The 18,305-nt window shown below is 34.8% G+C and overlaps 1 protein-coding gene across 3 annotated transcripts; it reads left to right on the top strand.

The window, feature by feature from the left end:
• The first annotated feature begins 1,936 nt into the window (after positions 1 to 1,936).
• rp9 (RP9 pre-mRNA splicing factor) lies at positions 1,937 to 17,378 on the top strand. 3 transcript variants are annotated; one of them, XM_009294316.5, is made up of 6 exons: positions 1,937 to 2,198; positions 2,351 to 2,381; positions 4,894 to 5,023; positions 7,308 to 7,399; positions 10,247 to 10,308; positions 16,803 to 17,378. In XM_009294316.5, exons 1-6 carry the CDS (start codon positions 2,050 to 2,052, stop codon positions 17,005 to 17,007), a joined length of 669 nt encoding a protein of 222 aa, XP_009292591.1. In that variant the 5' UTR covers positions 1,937 to 2,049; the 3' UTR covers positions 17,008 to 17,378.
• Positions 17,379 to 18,305: the final 927 nt, after the last annotated feature.

Below are 18,305 nucleotides of genomic sequence, written 5' to 3'. Positions count from 1 at the left end.
ATTTCCATACAGACAATTTTCATTTATTAACGCAGTTTAATTCATTAAGGCAACGGACTGTTATACTACAGAAACATATTCTTCTTCCATCTTCTTCTGAGTCTAATTTCTATATGCATCTCCTCCTAGACGGTTCAACACCAAACCTCCCAACTGGTCTGATTCGGGTTGCTATTTCTTTTCCAACTGATCCGACTTACGGTTTTCCCAAAACTGACCTGGAAAATTCAGAAAAGTCCCATAGACTTAACATTGGACCAAACTTTATGACCTGATAACTTTGAAGCAGACTGTCATACAGACCTAAAGTTGGGCTCATGTAACTCGGATAACCTTTTAACTTACTAGCCACACCCTAGCAACTACTTATGGCACCCTAACAAGTGTCCCATAGACTTCCATTATAAAAACCTGCCATTGACTTTACATCAGGGGTGTCCAAACTCAGTCCTGGAGAGCCGGTGTCCTGCTAAGTTTTGCTCCAACTTGCCTCACAACTGCTAGGAGGTTTCTAGTATTTCCAGTAAGAGCTTGATTAGCTGGTTCAGGTGTGTTTGATTAGGGTTGGAGCTAAACCAGCCCTCCAGGACCGAGTTTGGACACCCCTGCTTTACACTGAACACACTAACAACATAATAATCCATACAGACTAAAAATCTGGAAACATGCTAGAGACATGCTAATTCATACTGGAACCATGCTAAAACATGCTAATTCATGCTAGAAACATGCTAGAAACATGCTAGCAACATGCTTATTCATGCTAGAACATGATCGTTTATGTTAGCAACCACCTACCAACCAGTCAGAACACCCTAGCAACCGCCTAGCAATGCCTTAGTAACTGCTTAGCAACCACTTAGAACACCCTAGCAACCACCTAGCAATATCTTAGCAAGCATCTACCAATCAGAACACTATACCAAATGCCAAGCAACACCTTAGCAATCACTCAGAAGACCCTAGCAAACACCTTGCAACCATTTAGCAACACCTTAGCCTAACCTAGAACACCTTAGCAGCCGCTTAGCAATGCCTTAGCAACCACTCAGACCACCCTAGCAACACCTCTTCAACCATTCAGAACACCCTAGCAACTACCAAGCAACACCTTATTAACCACATAGAGCATCCTAGCAATGCATTAGCATCCACCCAGAACAACCTAGCAAACATCCGGCAAACATCTAGCAATGCCCTTGCAACCGCTCAGTGGTCAACCTAGCAACCACCTAGCAATATCTTAACAACTACCTGGAACAACCTAGAAATGAATGACTTAGTAACCGAGCAACCACTCAGAACACCTAAGCAACTGCCTAGCAACACCTTAACAGACAAAACGCCGTAGCAACCAGCAAAACCTGGTTAAAATATATAAAATAAGTGTATCATACTGCCTACACTCAAAAAACGGATTTTTGGTACTTGTTCAAACTAATCATTTAGAATGAGCTGAATCAAGTATTTTGGGTGGACGACTTGTTTTATGCTTAATTCGCTTAAATTTGTAAAAACAATTAAAAGAAAGAATTTTGTGGGACGCAGCATTGTTTACTGTGTATGTACAACCTTATTTCTGTCAACAAAATCATTTTGACGAGTAAACTTACATTTATGAATGTGACATATTCGGTCAAACAGTTTCTTCTTGAGAATTTCTAGTGAAGCCAAAGAGCTCTTAAACACTGAATCTTTTTATTGAAACATTTTAGTAAGTTATGTCACATCCCAATATATCCTCATTTCATTTTCCTTCGGCTTTGTTCTTTTATTCGTGAAGGGTCGCAATGTTTTACTTATCCAGCATTTGTTTTACACAGCGGATGCCCTTCCAAACATTCATACAAACTCAATATATTTCTTTTCTTTTAAGTTTTTAGATATTAGCAGACTTTTATTTTGACATCAACAACGTCCTCCGTCAACCGGAAGTGGTCAAACAGACTTTCATATGTGCCTTTGCAGCCACAACTAAACAAACATTCTAAGTTTTTAACCTAAGATGTGATTATACATTCAAAAGTAGCAATCCTCAATAAGTGTACAATGTCGGACCGCAAACGAAGACGAGAGCACAGCGAGGACAAACGTGAACGAAAGAAACACAAGGAGACAAGACAAGATGAAGATAAATACAAGCACCAAACCAAAAAACTGATCCATGAGGTGCAGAAACTCAAGCATGTGGAGACTTTGTAAGTAACTTAATTGTACTATATTAGTTTGGCATCAGTGGTGCTTATGAAGAAAGCTGTTCGCGATCTAAACTGCTCAAATGTTCTGTAATGACAAGTTTTACATGTTTTCTCTTGTATACCTCTGACTATTTTCCCCCTTTCCCTTTCAGCTATGAAAATGCTCCTCCTGGTTTTATAAAGGTTTGGTGATGTCTTCCATTGTTGTCATACTTTGAGTTGATGATAAGTTGAAAATCTTACAACTTAGGGTTGTGCGATATTTACAAAAAAAATCACCATATAGTTTATAAGCGATTCATTATTCATTCATTCAGATGATTTGTTTAAGATGCCTGACTCGTTTAGAAAACTAAGCAACACAGGATAATTTAAAATTCATTCAGGAACAAAATAACTAAAATCGCAATATTACGCATGCCACCCCTGCTGAAAAAAACTGCGTAAACCAATCTAGGCTGGTTTTAGAGGGATTTCCAGCCTGGTCTTAGCTGTTTAGGTTGGAAAATGACCAGCTTGACCAGCCTGGTATAAGCTTGGCATAGCTGGTTTTGGCTGGGCTCCAAGCCTGGTTAGGCTGGTCAAGCTGTTTTTATCTGGTCATCTCCCAGCCTGACCAGGTAAGATCAGGCTGGAAATAGCTGGAAACGGTCCATGGTCAACCAGCCTAGGCTGGTTTTAGCTGTTTTTTTCAGTAGGGAAATAATCAATATCATATTTAAATTTTGTAATACTGTGCACGCATGTGTTGTGTAGTCTTCTGTTGGATTTTTGATCATACCTATTAATGCAATGTATAATATACTTCTGCACAATGTCGTTTTCACAAAATCTAATTATTATTATGTAGAGATAGTATAGGGTTCAGACACTTCATGTAAAGGAACAACCGAAACTGATGACATTGTTTGTTTTGTGTTAAAAATGGTGTTGTGTTAACTAAATGAGTGGTTAATTGAATCATTTATTCATAATCAAACGATTCATTCAAAGTGAATGTTACTTTTAGAGATTATGAATAGTCTTTATGAATGGATCATTGAATCATTTTCTCAAAAGATTTATTTAACAAGTGATTCATTTAGGAAAGACATGCTATTGTGTCTCTTAGAGACACAGATGTAACATTTACATGTAGTCATTTAGCAGACACTTTTAGGCAATATAAAGATGAAGTGCTAATTATACAAAGGAACTCTAGTTCTAAGAGAATGAAGTGCTAGAGTTAAGGCTGATTTATACGTCTGCATCAAGCGCAAGTTTGGTCGGCAGCTTTCGCACAATCACATAGCCTTTGAGCGTGGCTGATGCCGACATTAAAGTGCACCTCTCAAAAATTTTAACTACATGTTGCGATCATGCAAGCTCTGTGATTGGTCAGTTTGGTAAAGTTGCAGAGAGTAAGAAGGGTAAAAACCCTGTTGGAGCAAATGTTTAACAACTGTCATGCTCCATATGGAAACTTTTGTTTTTTGTTTACTTTGATTAAATTCGTTGCACATCCGCTTGTTCCTTTCTCTAAATGAGCGAGTTTGAGCTACTTGTACATTAAAGTAGCATTCAGAAAAAGCATAACTCTCATGAAGAAACTCGACACAGGGACATATATTCACCTTATTCTCCTCGTACAAGTAAGCGCAGCTATTTAAATGTTTTTGGAATGAGACTTCTGGTCTCATTCACTACCATTCATTTTTAGACGTTAAAAACAACTCGTTCAGCTGCTTGATGTTGCAAACTGATATTTTCTTATTATGTGATTCTGCTTTTGTTTGTAGAGAAAGTAGTTTAACCGTTTTTTGCAGTTTGTTATTCCTAGGCGTTTCTCCCATAGGCAGCTGAATCGGAAGTTCTAAAATGATCGCCAAAACGAGCGCACTTCCGCATTGAAGAATAAGGTCAATAAAAATATATAGTGTTTCTACAGGTTAATTGTCAAGCCCACTTACCTGTGTGAAGCACACTTCATAAATTCTTCAAAAATATAAAGCTATCAAAGTTTTGTTTTGTTTTTAGAGATTTGGAGTGAGAATGTGACTGGTACAAATGTGCAAAAACTGCTGAAAGTGTTGATTAACGTGTCAGAGAGATAAAAGTGTGTGTTTTCTACAGGTGGTTTGTCAAGCCCACTCACCTGTGTGAGCACGCGCTAATGTTCTGCTCTGATTTTGTGTAAAGCTACTTTGGTGAAATAGATTAAAAAAAATAATAAACTTGAAATGCGTTCAATATTTGCTTCTTGTTTGTTGAGATGTAATACATCAATATTGTGTTGTGATATTTAGGAAAACAAAACAAACAAAACACAGGTATATTTTTTTGGGATTTTTCAAATAGAGAAAGTTCAGAGAGAAAATGAGAGTTCACCTAAAAATGAAAAATATTGCATCATTTACTCTCTTTGAGTTTCTTTCTTCTGTATGCTGGTTGCTAATACCCATTGACTTCCATAGTAGGTCTTTTGTTTATTTTATTATGGAAGTCAGTTGGTCCCAGCAACCATAATTTTTCTAAATATCCTAATTTGTGTTTTACAGAAGAAAAAACTGACCCGACGCTATCATCTAAAACAACAAACATGACTTCGGCAAAGACCATGAATATCGCGCACACCCTATCAGAGATTTTTGTAAATGCGATAGATCTCAATTTTTCGAGTGAGCATTTTTCAATACATGCAGGACTGCTTTTGCAGGAAGACACCGAGAAACCAGAGGACTGTATTCCTGATGACCCCGGCAATGAGGATGCCAGGAGCTTCTTGGCTCACGCTCCCACCAAAGGCCTGTGGATGCCTCTGGGGAAAGAGGTGAAGGTCATGCAGTGTAAGCAGATCAGATGCCTTCACTTCATTCTTAAGCTGCCTTTACACTATCTCAGATATTCCCATGTATAACTGATACATTTCACCCCCTAGTGGTAGTCATGGTGTACTCTGAAATTGATTCTGAAGCAACTTTTACTCTTGCTTTTTCTTTCACTATGATAAACTGAGCAATTTTAAAGGAATAGATCTCACAAAAATTGAGCTTACTCGCCATTTATTTACCCTCATGTGATTCCAAAAGAAGTTATTTATGTAAAAGAAGAATGTAATAAAACAGTAGCCATTAAAATTCATAGTACTATGGGAGTCAAGGGCTAATGGTTTCTGAGATTCTTTAGCATGTCTTCTTTTGAGTTCAGCAGTTTGAAAGAAACAAGAACTGTGAGTAAATGGTGACAGAATATATATATATATATATATATATAAAGCTATGCATATATTGAATGTAATTAATATATGCACAGAACATAAATAACCCTCCCAGCAAGGTTATTATAGTTAACGAACACGAACAAAAAAACTAAAATTGTACAAACATTTTTGTTAACTAAAAAAACGGGAGTTTTTAAAACTACAAGAACTAACTGAAACTATGTTGTCTACATACAAAACTAAGTGAAACTAACTAAAATTATAGAAAAACATCCGTTGTTTTTGTCTTTGTAAATGTATTTTTATACAGACTGTAATGCCTTTTAAAAGTAAATCTATTTACTTCGCCCTGCCTGGTGTTTGACCCTTACAGCAGTCTGTAATCCTGCTAATGCCATCGGCCAGGTCCTCCTTCAGTCATCCCCTGTTGCTCCCGCGACAAAAACAACGGCTGGACATGACCGCAGCGCAGTGTCAACTGTAAATAAGACCTGAGAAGATACTTAAAAGTCTTAATTTAACACATTTGTGCCAAATAATAGTTTAAGTTTATTTTAATATTTTATAAGTTTATTTCTGTATTAGTGATTGTGATCACGTATTAATCGTTCTTTTCAACCAGATCTTCTAAGTGAACCGATTGAACTAATTCACCAAATCGAACTGAATCATTTTAAACTATTCATGTCTTCAGTAACATTAAGCACTTATCCACAAACTACTTGCGTATTATCATGCCTAATACTGCCCTCTGACTCGAAATAAACCAATATATACAGTACTATACATAGTTATTTAGTTATTAGAACGGTAAACACGGTTAACAGATTTGACAATCAGTGAACCAATAATACTGCGCTTGCGTGATTCAGTAAACGAATACAAACAGTACATGGCAGTCTGCTGTGATTGAACTAAACTTGAACACCTGCAGCGAGGGTAGACCGAAGTCTTAAATGAGAGGATCTGGTGAAACGTAAGTTTATTTCATAACAGAAAATCGTAGTGGAATTTAAACAAGTTGGGTCAGTTGGGTTGCAACGTAGTTGTAAGAAACTTTTTTTAACTGACTGAAATTTTTAATTGCTGACTACATATTTTTTATATGTTGAGTCTAAACTTAGGAAGATTGAAACAAACAATCCGGTTCGCGTTAAAGATCTGAACTTCAAATCACTACTGTGTATTAACCCTCAGAAGCAGTCTTGCACACATAGTTTACCTAAGGCAGCTATCTTGCGGGCTGTTGTATTTGAATTTGTGGATGGGTAGATGGTAGTGAAAAAATGTAGTCCATCTTTGGTTGAGTTTTTATTTTACAATATTTATTCTGATTATTTTGAATCTTGCACCTAACAAATATCCTAATTTACAGAAAAACAAACAAAAAACTAATACTGAAACTAATAAAAACTAAACTAAAACGAAGCAATTTCAAAATATAAAAACTATTAAATCTGCCTCTAAAAACTCATTAAAACTAACTCAATTTGAAAAGAAAAAGCCTAAACAAAATAAAAACTAAAACTAATGAAAAATCCAAAACTATTATGACCTTGCCTCCCTTCTCAAATCAAAAATATACAAAATACAAAAATTCTTTATAGGTTTTTCACTGCAAATAACAAATTAAAAGTAGTTGATTGTATTGTAAGTATTCATAATGCCATTTTACAGAATCTGTGTTTACAGCGGATTGTTAAAATTAAACATTTCTGCATTACGTGCATCATTGAAGCTCCTGTACTGACTTCAGGCTTGAACCATTCAGTCTATTGCCTGTCGTTTCTCAGAGATGGCAAGAAAGGAGGCTTTATAATAAAGAGTTGCGATATCCCATAAGTGATATTTCACCTTTTTAAATGTCGATGAAGGTCATGGAGAAAATTTAAATGCTCATCTGTGTGTAGGCTGGAGATGTAAGAAGTACGGCCACAGAACAGGAGACAAAGAATGTCCTTTCTTCATTAAAGGCAACCAGAAACTGGAGCAGTTCAGGGTGGTGAGTAACACAAATGACCCACTTCTAATGGCTACTTTTGCTGCTGTATGTCATTTATTTAAAGGTGCTTTATGTTAGTTTTTGACACTTCTACAGTATAAAAATGCCATAATATGTGTGCAGATATTTAAGAAAAATGCTAGGTGAGCATATTTGTTTATCTGAAAAACAATGCTGAAGTCAGATATTCTGCTTTGAAAATGTGAGTTACGTGCCGGAACACTGTGTTTGTTTTGGTTCCTTTTACCTGCCCACTGCCACTTCAGCCAATTATATTTCAGCACAACAGGTTGCCTTGGTGGAAAACTGTGTATTATACTCATTCATTCAGTCAGAACAGCTCTCAAAGGCTTGATAGTCAGGCACACACCTGGGGTCTGTTCTTCGTACATGGATTACTCAATTAGCTGGATTTGGTTATTGACGATTTGACAATCCAGAATCGTTTCGTTCTTCAAAACTGAGTTGTTGTCATAGCAACAGTTGTGGTAGCTCAAACCTGCTAGGGAGCAGGCTCATTTCATATAAACAGGATTAGATCGGATCAGTTCAAGCAAAGATAATACTGAAAGTATGTAGCGAATTCTGATATTTTCTTACAGTAGTAGTTGTATAGACTTGGGAAAATAGTAAACATATTTAAAAAAAAATGTTAATATATCTTTATGTAGTCATGAACATGTTTTGACAGCTAATATGACGGTGATTTGATGCTTCACAAAAGGTGCAGACACCTTTACCAATATCAAAATGTTTTTGTAAACATCCAGTTATTCTTTACACCGATTAAGAAACCGGCTACTATAACACTACTATGCCTACTGTAGTAAAGAAACTCCACTCTAACTGTAAAACTAAATAAATTGCTAAATACTCTTGACACATGAAAGTGTAAAGCCTGCAGCCCAATACAAAGGTGGAAAGTTGTTGTGTAACATATTTAACAAATCGTTTCCTATGAATTTGATGTAATTTGCTCACATGGATAATTGAATATTAATCAGATAATGTCATTACGCTGCTGTGCCGTCAGCCAATCGTTGCATTGCTGATCATGATTTCGAGGATCGATAGATCTGTCCTTCACAACACATGCAGCGATCTCAGATCAGTTCATCCTGACATTTTAATCTGATTCACGAACTTGTTTGAAGAACCAAATTAGCCAGAGCTCAGTTATCAAGATTAAAAGATCCAGGATCTGCCAAATCATCTTAGATCATTTAAGCGAGGTACGAAGAACGGACCCCTGTTGGTCAACCTGAAACCAATCTGGTAACCTGCGCTTGTGTTTTGATCCAGGAATGCAATACCTAGTTCAACCACTGGGTGTCAAACTTGCATACTGCACCTTTGAAACATGTATAGTAACTTTAAAGGTTCTGTGAAGTGCTTTGAAATGTGCATTTTTATTCGATGTTTGACATAATTTCAACTGATACAGAGTAATGTTGTGAGATGTAGAGCTGCTCTTCCCTTTTAAAAAGCTTTTTATCACAGCTCTGCTAGTAAGAGTGGATGGCATCAAGCGCATAAAATGAAAAGCAAATGAGAAGTGTCTTGTAGAGGGCAGCACACGTTACATACCAGAGAGCATTTAATTGGTCAATATTTGATGAGAATTTGGTTTTAAGCCTTTCGACAGAAGTTAACCTAATCGTAGGTCAAATTGTCCTCTTGCTTGATTTGTAACCATTTTCATTTCAAAAAACACAATGCTGTATCTAAAATGTAACTAATACTCTTTATAGCTCTACTGTAAACTGTCAATTTATGAGAATATTAACAATTATTATATATTTTCTTGCTCAGTTGGGCAACCACCAAAATGTCAATATTGCAAAAGAAACCAAACTGTTAAACATATTATGGAATGCCCTATTTTTAATGTTATCAGACAACAATTTCTATCTGGACACACTTTAAATGAAATACTTTTAAATATGAATCCTTCTAAAATTGTACAATTTCTATCAAAAGTTAACCTTAAAAAACTGTTTTAGATTTTTATATTTTAACTTTATTATTAATATAATTATTATTATTATTATTTATGTATTTTACCTTGTGTATTATTTATTGCTGTTAGTGACTTTTGATTATTAGTATACTTTTTATAATTATAGAAAAGTGGTGTTTATAAAATGTGGTAATTTTTTTTTATTTATTTATTTATTTATTTATTTATTTATTTATTTATTTATTTATTTATTTGCCATGACATAGCCAAAGAAGCTGAAATGGCAATAAACTCAAATTTCTCTCTCTCTTTCTCTCTGCTCAGTTGGACATGTTGTTGTTATTTTTTCGTTGAGGTTTACATATTTCACCTTTCATATTTTTTTGTACCGTCTCTGACCTGTAGAACTAAAACAGATTTTTATGTATCAGTACTTTACAACATGTATTACCACACCTGTGCTTTTGCAGTTTTGTGCATCTTTTTTGTTTGCTGTAGTTTTTGACTCCTCCATTGTTCAATAATGGCTCTCAACTCAATTTGAAAGATGCATACAGAATCGTTTTCCTCAAAAGTGCACATGAAGACATAAAAAAATACAATCTTGTCCTTGAGTCATATCAGTGGACTAATAAAAGCTGATTTGTTTTTAATAAGGTAGGTCACCTCTAGGGGTCTGACATGTTGAGGTCACATGATCTGTGAAATACTGCATCTACATATCCACACTAAACCTTTATTTGCATTTAAGCTAAAAAGTATAGTCTATGACATTTGCTATATTGACAGTTTAATTGTTTTGGTAAGTTCTTTAGAATTGTACATCTTTTGAGTATGTTAAACCTGAAAGTTATACAGATGTTCATATAGGTTTTGTGTTTCTCCAGGCACATGAAGATCCAATGTATGATATCATCCGAGAAAACAAACGTAATGAAAAAGAGACAAGGTATGTTATGGTTTATGTGACTGATGAATGTACCATCATACATTTTAAATGGAAAGAATAGTTCACACAAGAATAATAAAGTCTATTAAATGATTCACTCTCTACTTAGCCAATCCAATGTGCAGGAGATTTCATTTTTTCTAACCATATATAATAGGTACATGTAGCTAATTAATATTACGTAGGATTTAAATGTGCAGTTGCAGTGTATCAAGGACACTGTAAAATGTAAAGTGTAACCCTTACTTTAGACATTTTAGTGCAATACATTTGGTTCTCCATGGTTAACCTGTTCATGATCATAATCATTAAATAACCATAAATGACTTTAAAAACTCAAATGGGGGTAATAATGTGGTAAATGTTCTTCAGTTTCTTGCACAGACAAACTGTTCTGCTTCATATGATGCCAGCAGACACAGTAATTAATTTTTCATGGCCTGATATGCTTATTTCATATCAATGAGGGTAACCATTGGCTTGCATTTTATCACTCCCCGAGGATCACTGTTTCAGCTCAAATCTTCTTTAATGTTCTACTGAATGAAAAACAAGATTACTTACATGTTGGATGACCTGTGAGTAAATATAAAACAATTTTTCAACTATCAAATAGACACTTCACATCCATTTAATATGCTTTCTATGTACTAACTGTAATATCTTTTTTGAAAATAATTTGATGTGGACACCAATATGTAATATCTAGCAGGGTGTTCAGAGTCTTAAAAGTTGATGATTCAGTTTAGAGAAATTTAAAATACTATTAAATACGTATTTAATCTTAAATGTTATTTTACAACATATGAAATTTTGTTTAATTTTTATTATGTAATGTATATTTGTATGCTTATGTTTGCTTGAATTTAATCTGTGAATGTTGGAATGCTGCGTAGTATCGAAATAATCCTTTAATTTGACAACACACTGTGTTTACTGCAGTAACCAAGTCTGCGGCCGAAAGTTAACGAAAATGATTTACAATATTTATTAAATTTCCCATTTATCGTATTTTATTAACATTTAACTCTACCCCAACCATAAACCCAAACGTCACAATACTGTAAAAACAGTAGTTGTACCAAGTATTATTTATGTTATATATTAAATTACCAAATAAATTGTATTTTATTAATCTCTACTCCTAATCTAAACCCAACCGTCACAGTAACGTAAAAACAGTAGTTGCACGGAGTATTGTTTATGTTATCTATTAAATTACCCAGTAAATAGTATTTTTTATGTCTGCTCCTACCCTAACCATAAACCAACCGTCACAGTACTGTAAACGTATTAATTATTGCTATACAGTTTTATAAAAATGCTGCTATATTAATGTGCATATCGCAGATCTGGACAGCCGTGTATCCTATCTAGATTTTATCATTGTAAAGGCGCCACCTGCTAGAAGAAAGTGAATTAGCTTTTTTTATTCTGTATATGTTTAATGTTTTAGTTTAGTTGAAGGTTTTATGCTGCATAATTTTGCAAAAACAGACACTAATCTGTTATTCAGTCCATTTTAAATCATCAACTGCCCACACTAATGTTAACTGAATTGTTGTGTTGATAGTGATGAATGTCCAAAAGCAAAATTAATATCAGTATTTAGTAAATATACTGCAAGTTAAAATGTGGTCAACGTTACAGATTGAACCCTAAAGTTATGATAAGGTTTTAAAGTTGTATTGAAAGAGTCTTATTAAAGGTATTGATATTTACTTTGATTCCTGTATATGACCTATCTAGCCTCTCAATCCTGTTCCCTGCAGTTAAAAAGTTGAGAAATATTAAATTAATTTGCTTAAAATAAATTAAAAGCTTTCTTAAAGTCAACGGTGTAAAGTAAGAAATTACAAAAACTCAAATAACTTCAAGTCCTGTGATTCCTATCCAATCAAATCGCACATAGAAGGTAAATCGCATCCCAATAAACTACCTTAAGACATGGCTGCTTATAATTACAGAAAACTGTTTGGAAGTATTAAAAGTGTCCAAGATGTCCAAAATCTTTACATGCATTGACACTCAGATACCATTTAGATGCATGTCACTGATGAAAAGATGAAGGATGTTTGCTGTATTATGACCGAAATGGCTTTAAACACGAAGCAGGCACAAGACGTCAACATAACGTCAGATTGACGTTGTATCCTAACATCATGGGAACATTGCATTTTGTTTGGAAATGAAAATCGGCTTGACATCAGAACTCAGGCCGACATCAATGTCCAACAACCAACCTAAAATCAACCAAATATCAACGTCTACTGATGTTACAGCTTGACGTTGTGTGGATGTTACAAACATGACGTCTATCAGACATTGGATTTTGGTTGCCATACCTGATAAATAAATGTCAGTATTTGACGTCGTTATTGGACATCAAAATAACGTTGTCCTTAGACACTGGCTAGATTCTGAATTTTGGTCACGTCACTGTGTGCCTGCTTTTCAATAACTAAATGCACTACAGAATATTACGTTTGCACACTTTCACAAATTACATGTAAATGCATCAGCTTTTCTCAGCGTAATATTCACTACTCTTGAGTACTTTTAAAAGGGCTACTCTTTACTCAAAGTTTGAGTAATATTTACAGCAGATACTTTTACTCGCACTACATTTTTAGGCAAGTAATGGTACTTTTACTTGAATATGATTTTTCAGTACTCTTTCCATCAGTGCTTAAAATCACTAAGACTGCATTTACTTAATAAAAAATACAACAAAAACCCTACTAATGTAAAATATTGAATATATTTAAAAATCTGTGTATTTAAATTATAGTTTTATTTTAATATGTTTTTAGAAGAGCTTGAAAAGCTGAATATCAGCATCAATACTGCGGTCTCCAGTACTACATGATCTTTCAGACATCATTATAATATGATATAAAATTGTATTTTGCTGAAAATAATGATTTATTAATTTTAAGAATGTAATAAATATCGTTTGTTGCACTTTCACTACTAATCAATTTAATGCATCGTTGTTGAGTATAAAAAAACTCAACTTTTATAACTTTTAAAGTTGCAGTATTGTTCAAATGAGATGAAGAGCTTTTAACAATGCACAGCCTCTGCCGGATATGATTGTTAATAAAATCGTTGGTGTTTTGAGGTCTCTCGGAGGCCAGTGTTGACGAATGGTGTCAGTTCAACAAAAGAGCCCTGTTGCAGACAATTACGCAACTCTGTTACTCTTTCCTCCTCTGTGATTATCCCTCTGCTGTGTGCTGACAACAGCTCCTGCTTCATGGGAGTAATTACAAACCCTAATGTGGGATGGAAAACCAAATGTGGGCCGTTTTGATAGATTGTTACAGGCGCACATTGCTGAGCTCCACATTTACGCCACAGTACTGTTTCTAAACATTCTCCCGAGGCTGGAAATCTGAATTTTTCTGCAAGATGTTGGAAAACAAGGAGTCATTTATTTAAAGTGGTCAATCAGCTATTTTCGAAGTGGTGATTGTGTTAATGTGTTTATTGGGTGAACTGTGACATGTTCTAGATTCAGATTGATAAGTTCTAGATTTGATTGTTGATTTGATCATAATGAATATTGATTTAATGAAAATACTATTGATGGAGCATGGATTTATTAAAACAGAACCCAACTTCCAATAACAGGGGGTTACCATCATTCTCCTAAAAATGAAGATCCTCCCTCAGAGAGACAACTTTTGCACACTTGGGGGCAGGATTTTTGTAAATTTCATGGTTTGCAATGTCACAAACACAGAGGAAGGGGCTTATTGCAGTGGATCAGATGTTTCTTGTCTGCCTTTAAAGACAGATTCTGTAGAATATAATATCTCCCTATGCATTGATCTGTTGAGCATCAAAATTTTGCAGATGTTGTTAATCAGCAACATTCACGCTATCTAAAGTTAAAAAAACATCATTGAAATCAAGAACCGCTTTTAGAAAAAGCTGAAAATCCAAACTGATGCACTTTAGCATTAATGCAGTGCTCACAGCATGTAGAGAATGAAAGCAGTTGAGGATGTGAAGCCTCTGAACAACAGTAATCTGATGAATTGTTAATGCTTTTAGGTCAGTGTGGCAGAGGAAGGTTATCTTCCTCTTTATGTTGCTCAAATCAGTAGTAGATACATTTGGTGCAATTTTTTAAAGCTGCTCAAAGTTGTACTTTGAATGCCACTAGCCCACAAAACTTTAAAAAAATAAATAAATAGTGTTGCAAGCGTATGTATAACATGTTTACTTCTTTACTGCTTTGTGCCGTATATATTAATATTTGCTGTTTTAATATTATTAGTATAACATTTTATATTTTATTAACTTATATGCAATATAAGCAATATCACACTCGTAGCCCACCAGTGACGATATACAGCCATATCGCACTGCTACGAGTGTAATACTGCGTTTATACAACAGTTTGATAGCATGGTTGTGTATTTGAAAATCAAAATCAAACACGGAGTCTAATTTTTTTTTTAAATTAGTAAGTACTACCCCCATTTCTTCACATCTGCAGCTGACGTCAGAACAGCAGAAACCGTTACTAATTCATCAACGTCACTTTAGAGCTAGTGTTTGAATGATTCTCTAGGGTAATGTCTTAAGTGATGACAGAACAGCTGATTTTGCTAGCATCTTAAGATTAGAAGGCTGAACGTGACATGAAATGCCAGGGCTATCTCCTTACAGTATTACAGTCTACAGTTTTTTTCTATTGCAATCAGGATATCACAATAATTAACCGTGAAAAAAGCAGCGCAATCACTACCAGATTGCTGTTGTGTTTGCGATAAGGAAAAACGCTAAACACATGCGAGAATTTTGTCTTTCTTTCTCCCGACACAATACACATTCCTGATATGCGAGTGCTATCTCACACTCAATACACTACAATTATATGGTATAAATACAGCACCACAACATACAAAAGAAAGAGCGACTTGGAATGTCACTTACCTGTTTAATAATGATTTGATCAGCAGTAGTTAGAAATTAAGCTGTTTTAATCTTCTAAGGGCTTATTATGTGGTCTCTGTCTCCATCTTGTGGATAGACAACGACAACTGTCTTTGGTCTGTTCAATAAAAGGCTAATCGCCACCAATGCTCTGGCTCTCAGAAATTATACACTTGTTAAAATAGGCACTATCAATATTATTAAACTGTATAGTTGCAATCTAAACAACTACATTCTCGACTTAAAAAAGCCTCAAATGTACATTGTTGTCCAACAGCTGCAATATTTGTCAAACTGTAGAGTGTCCTCGGCTTGTTGCTTAATGGTACGAGTGCTGTAACTGGCAGAATATTGCACGGATATAGTGTTTATATATGTCTCATAATATTTTTTCCTGTGGAGAAAGTCTTTTTTTTTAAGGTCTAACCTGCCTAGTTAACCTAATTAACCTAGTTAAGCCTTTAAATGTCACTTTAAGCTGTATAGAAGTGTCTTGAAAAACGTCTAGTAAAATATTATGTACTGTCATCATGGCGAAGATAAAATAAATCAGTTATGAGAATTGAGTTATTAAAGCTATTATTTTTAGAAATGTGTTGAACATATCGTCTCTCTGTTAAACAGAAATTGAGGAAATAAACAGGTGAGGTAATTATTCTGATTTCAACTGTATATAGATATATAATATTATACAGGGTTCCCAAACTTCTTGAAAGTGCTTGAATTTCAGACATGATTTCAAGGTCTGGAAAGTACTTAAACAAATGTAGGTTCTTGAAAGTGCCTAAATTCTATGTTTGTGGTTTCATTTATGGTTTTATTTCAACAATTGCACTAATCTGCCTATCAAAAACTTTATCTAACTTTTTTGTTTAGATATTTTTTTATTGATTTTCAAATTTTCAAATGGGAAGGAACAACAATACAAGCCCCAGACCCATACCAATCCAACAGCAGGATAGCGCTCACAATAGCCAAAAATTAACAAATATACAATTGTACATGCAGGTTTAAATACAAATACAAAGAAATTAGAATAATAACAATAAATAAAATAAAAAACAAATAAAAAAATTAAATAATAATAATCAATGAATCATTAAATCAATAACTTTTAACTTTAACTTTAAATCTTGCACAAAAACTGACACACAATGCACATTTGATCAACTTTTCAGAGACTGCATTTGAAGATTACCAGTATTGAATTCAACAAATTGTATTAACATGACTGTTTATCATTACTATGATTTTTTTTATGTAAGTTTAGTGTAAGTGAAATGTTAAGTACAGTAATGTATTTCATGGCAGTACATATGCTGAAGTATTTTGACAAAAGTATGGCACAAAATTACTGCTGTTTGAAAAGTCCTTGAATTTGCTGTTCAGAAAAGAGTGGGAACCCTGATTATATTATAGGGCATAACATTATAAAGTATTATGTTATACGTGTTTTATTATTGCTTGCATCTAAGTGTGTGTGTGTGTTGTTGTCATTAAAATAATTCAACATTATTTGTATGTGTTCTTTTTCCTCCTTATAGGATCCAGCAGTTAAAACAGCTGCTTCAGGACACAACCTCCGACTCAGACTCCACTTCTTCTTCATCATCATCATCCTCCTCCTCTGATCACAGCCGGAAGAAGAAGAAGAAGAAAAAGGAGAAGAGGAAGAAAGAAAAGAAGAAACACAAGAAGAAAAAGAAGAAGCAGAAGGTCAGGGCCGGCAGTGACTCAGACTCCGACTGAAGCAGGATTCAACACTCTGACTGTCTCATAAAGTCTGCAGTGTCTGTCGGCCGATCAGAGGAACAGAACAGGCTTCATGCGTTCCCCAGGACAACACGCATCTGCTCAATAATGCATGAGTGCATTTAATCCCCTCTGTCGCATGCAATGCTTAGGATATATACATGTCTCTATCTGATTCCCCATAGCCGGTCTTCATCAGACTGTTAATATGTTTGGCCCATTGGATTGAAGTCTGTAGTGAACGGAGTTTTTGAATGTATGTTGATTTACATTTTACTGAATGTGTCACTGTGAAAATAACCGACGAGAGCTTATGATACATGCCATCTGCTGCTGTGAACAGTGACGTAAATAAATCAGTGACTGTCTCTAGAGTTTATTTTTTCCCAGAAATATTACATTATCATATATACAATTATTATTTTTTAGATTCATATTTGTCTGTCTTTATGATTTAAATATACACCTCCTTCTGTCTATTTATCTAAATGTTGTTCTGGTCTATGTATATTTATGTTATTTGTTTTTATATGTCTGTCTGATTTACTATCTATTTATTATTATGCATTGAGATATACAAATAATATTGAGACATACATTAGAGAGGGAACAACAAAGAGCAAAGATGAAAAACAAAACAGGCAAAAAAAAAAAAACAGTATGATACAGGCAGGTCTGTGTTTGTGTGCATGTAAAGGTACTGGGTGGACAAGTCAAAGTACATAAATAAGAACAAACCACTATATATATATATGAGCAATATCACACGAGTAGCAGTGCGATATGGCTGTATATCGGCACTGGTGGGAGGAGTGTGTAACTTGCGGCCGAGTGCCTTAGTGCCTCAACCAGTGCTGATATACAGCCATATCGCATTGCTACAAGTGTGATATTTTGTTTATACAACAGTTTGACGGCGTAATTGTGTTTATAAAAACAAAATCAAGCATGGAAAGTCTCAAAAACCCTTTTGTATGAGGAACTACTTTCTTCCGCGTTGGATTCAAATCATAAGCTGACAGTTTAACAGCTGAGCAAGCATCTTTTAAACTTTAGATCTGTAGGTCTGCTTTTTGCTTGCTGTATGTGGGCGGAGTAATACACAAAGGGTAAAGAGGCTGTACGGGTGCTGATTTTAAATATATCACGGCTATCAGCCAATCAGATTCGAGAACCAGACTGAACTGTTGTATAAATATATATATATGCACATACACAAGAATACAACGGGCAGCACAGTGGTGCAGTGGTTAGCACAATCGCCTCACAGCAAAAAGGTTGCTGGTTTGAGCCCT

The sequence above is a fragment of the Danio rerio genome, chromosome 19 (genome assembly GCF_049306965.1).
Source record: "Danio rerio strain Tuebingen ecotype United States chromosome 19, GRCz12tu, whole genome shotgun sequence".
Lineage (NCBI taxonomy): Eukaryota > Metazoa > Chordata > Actinopteri > Cypriniformes > Danionidae > Danio > Danio rerio.
This window is presented reverse-complemented; position numbering and strand designations above follow the sequence as displayed.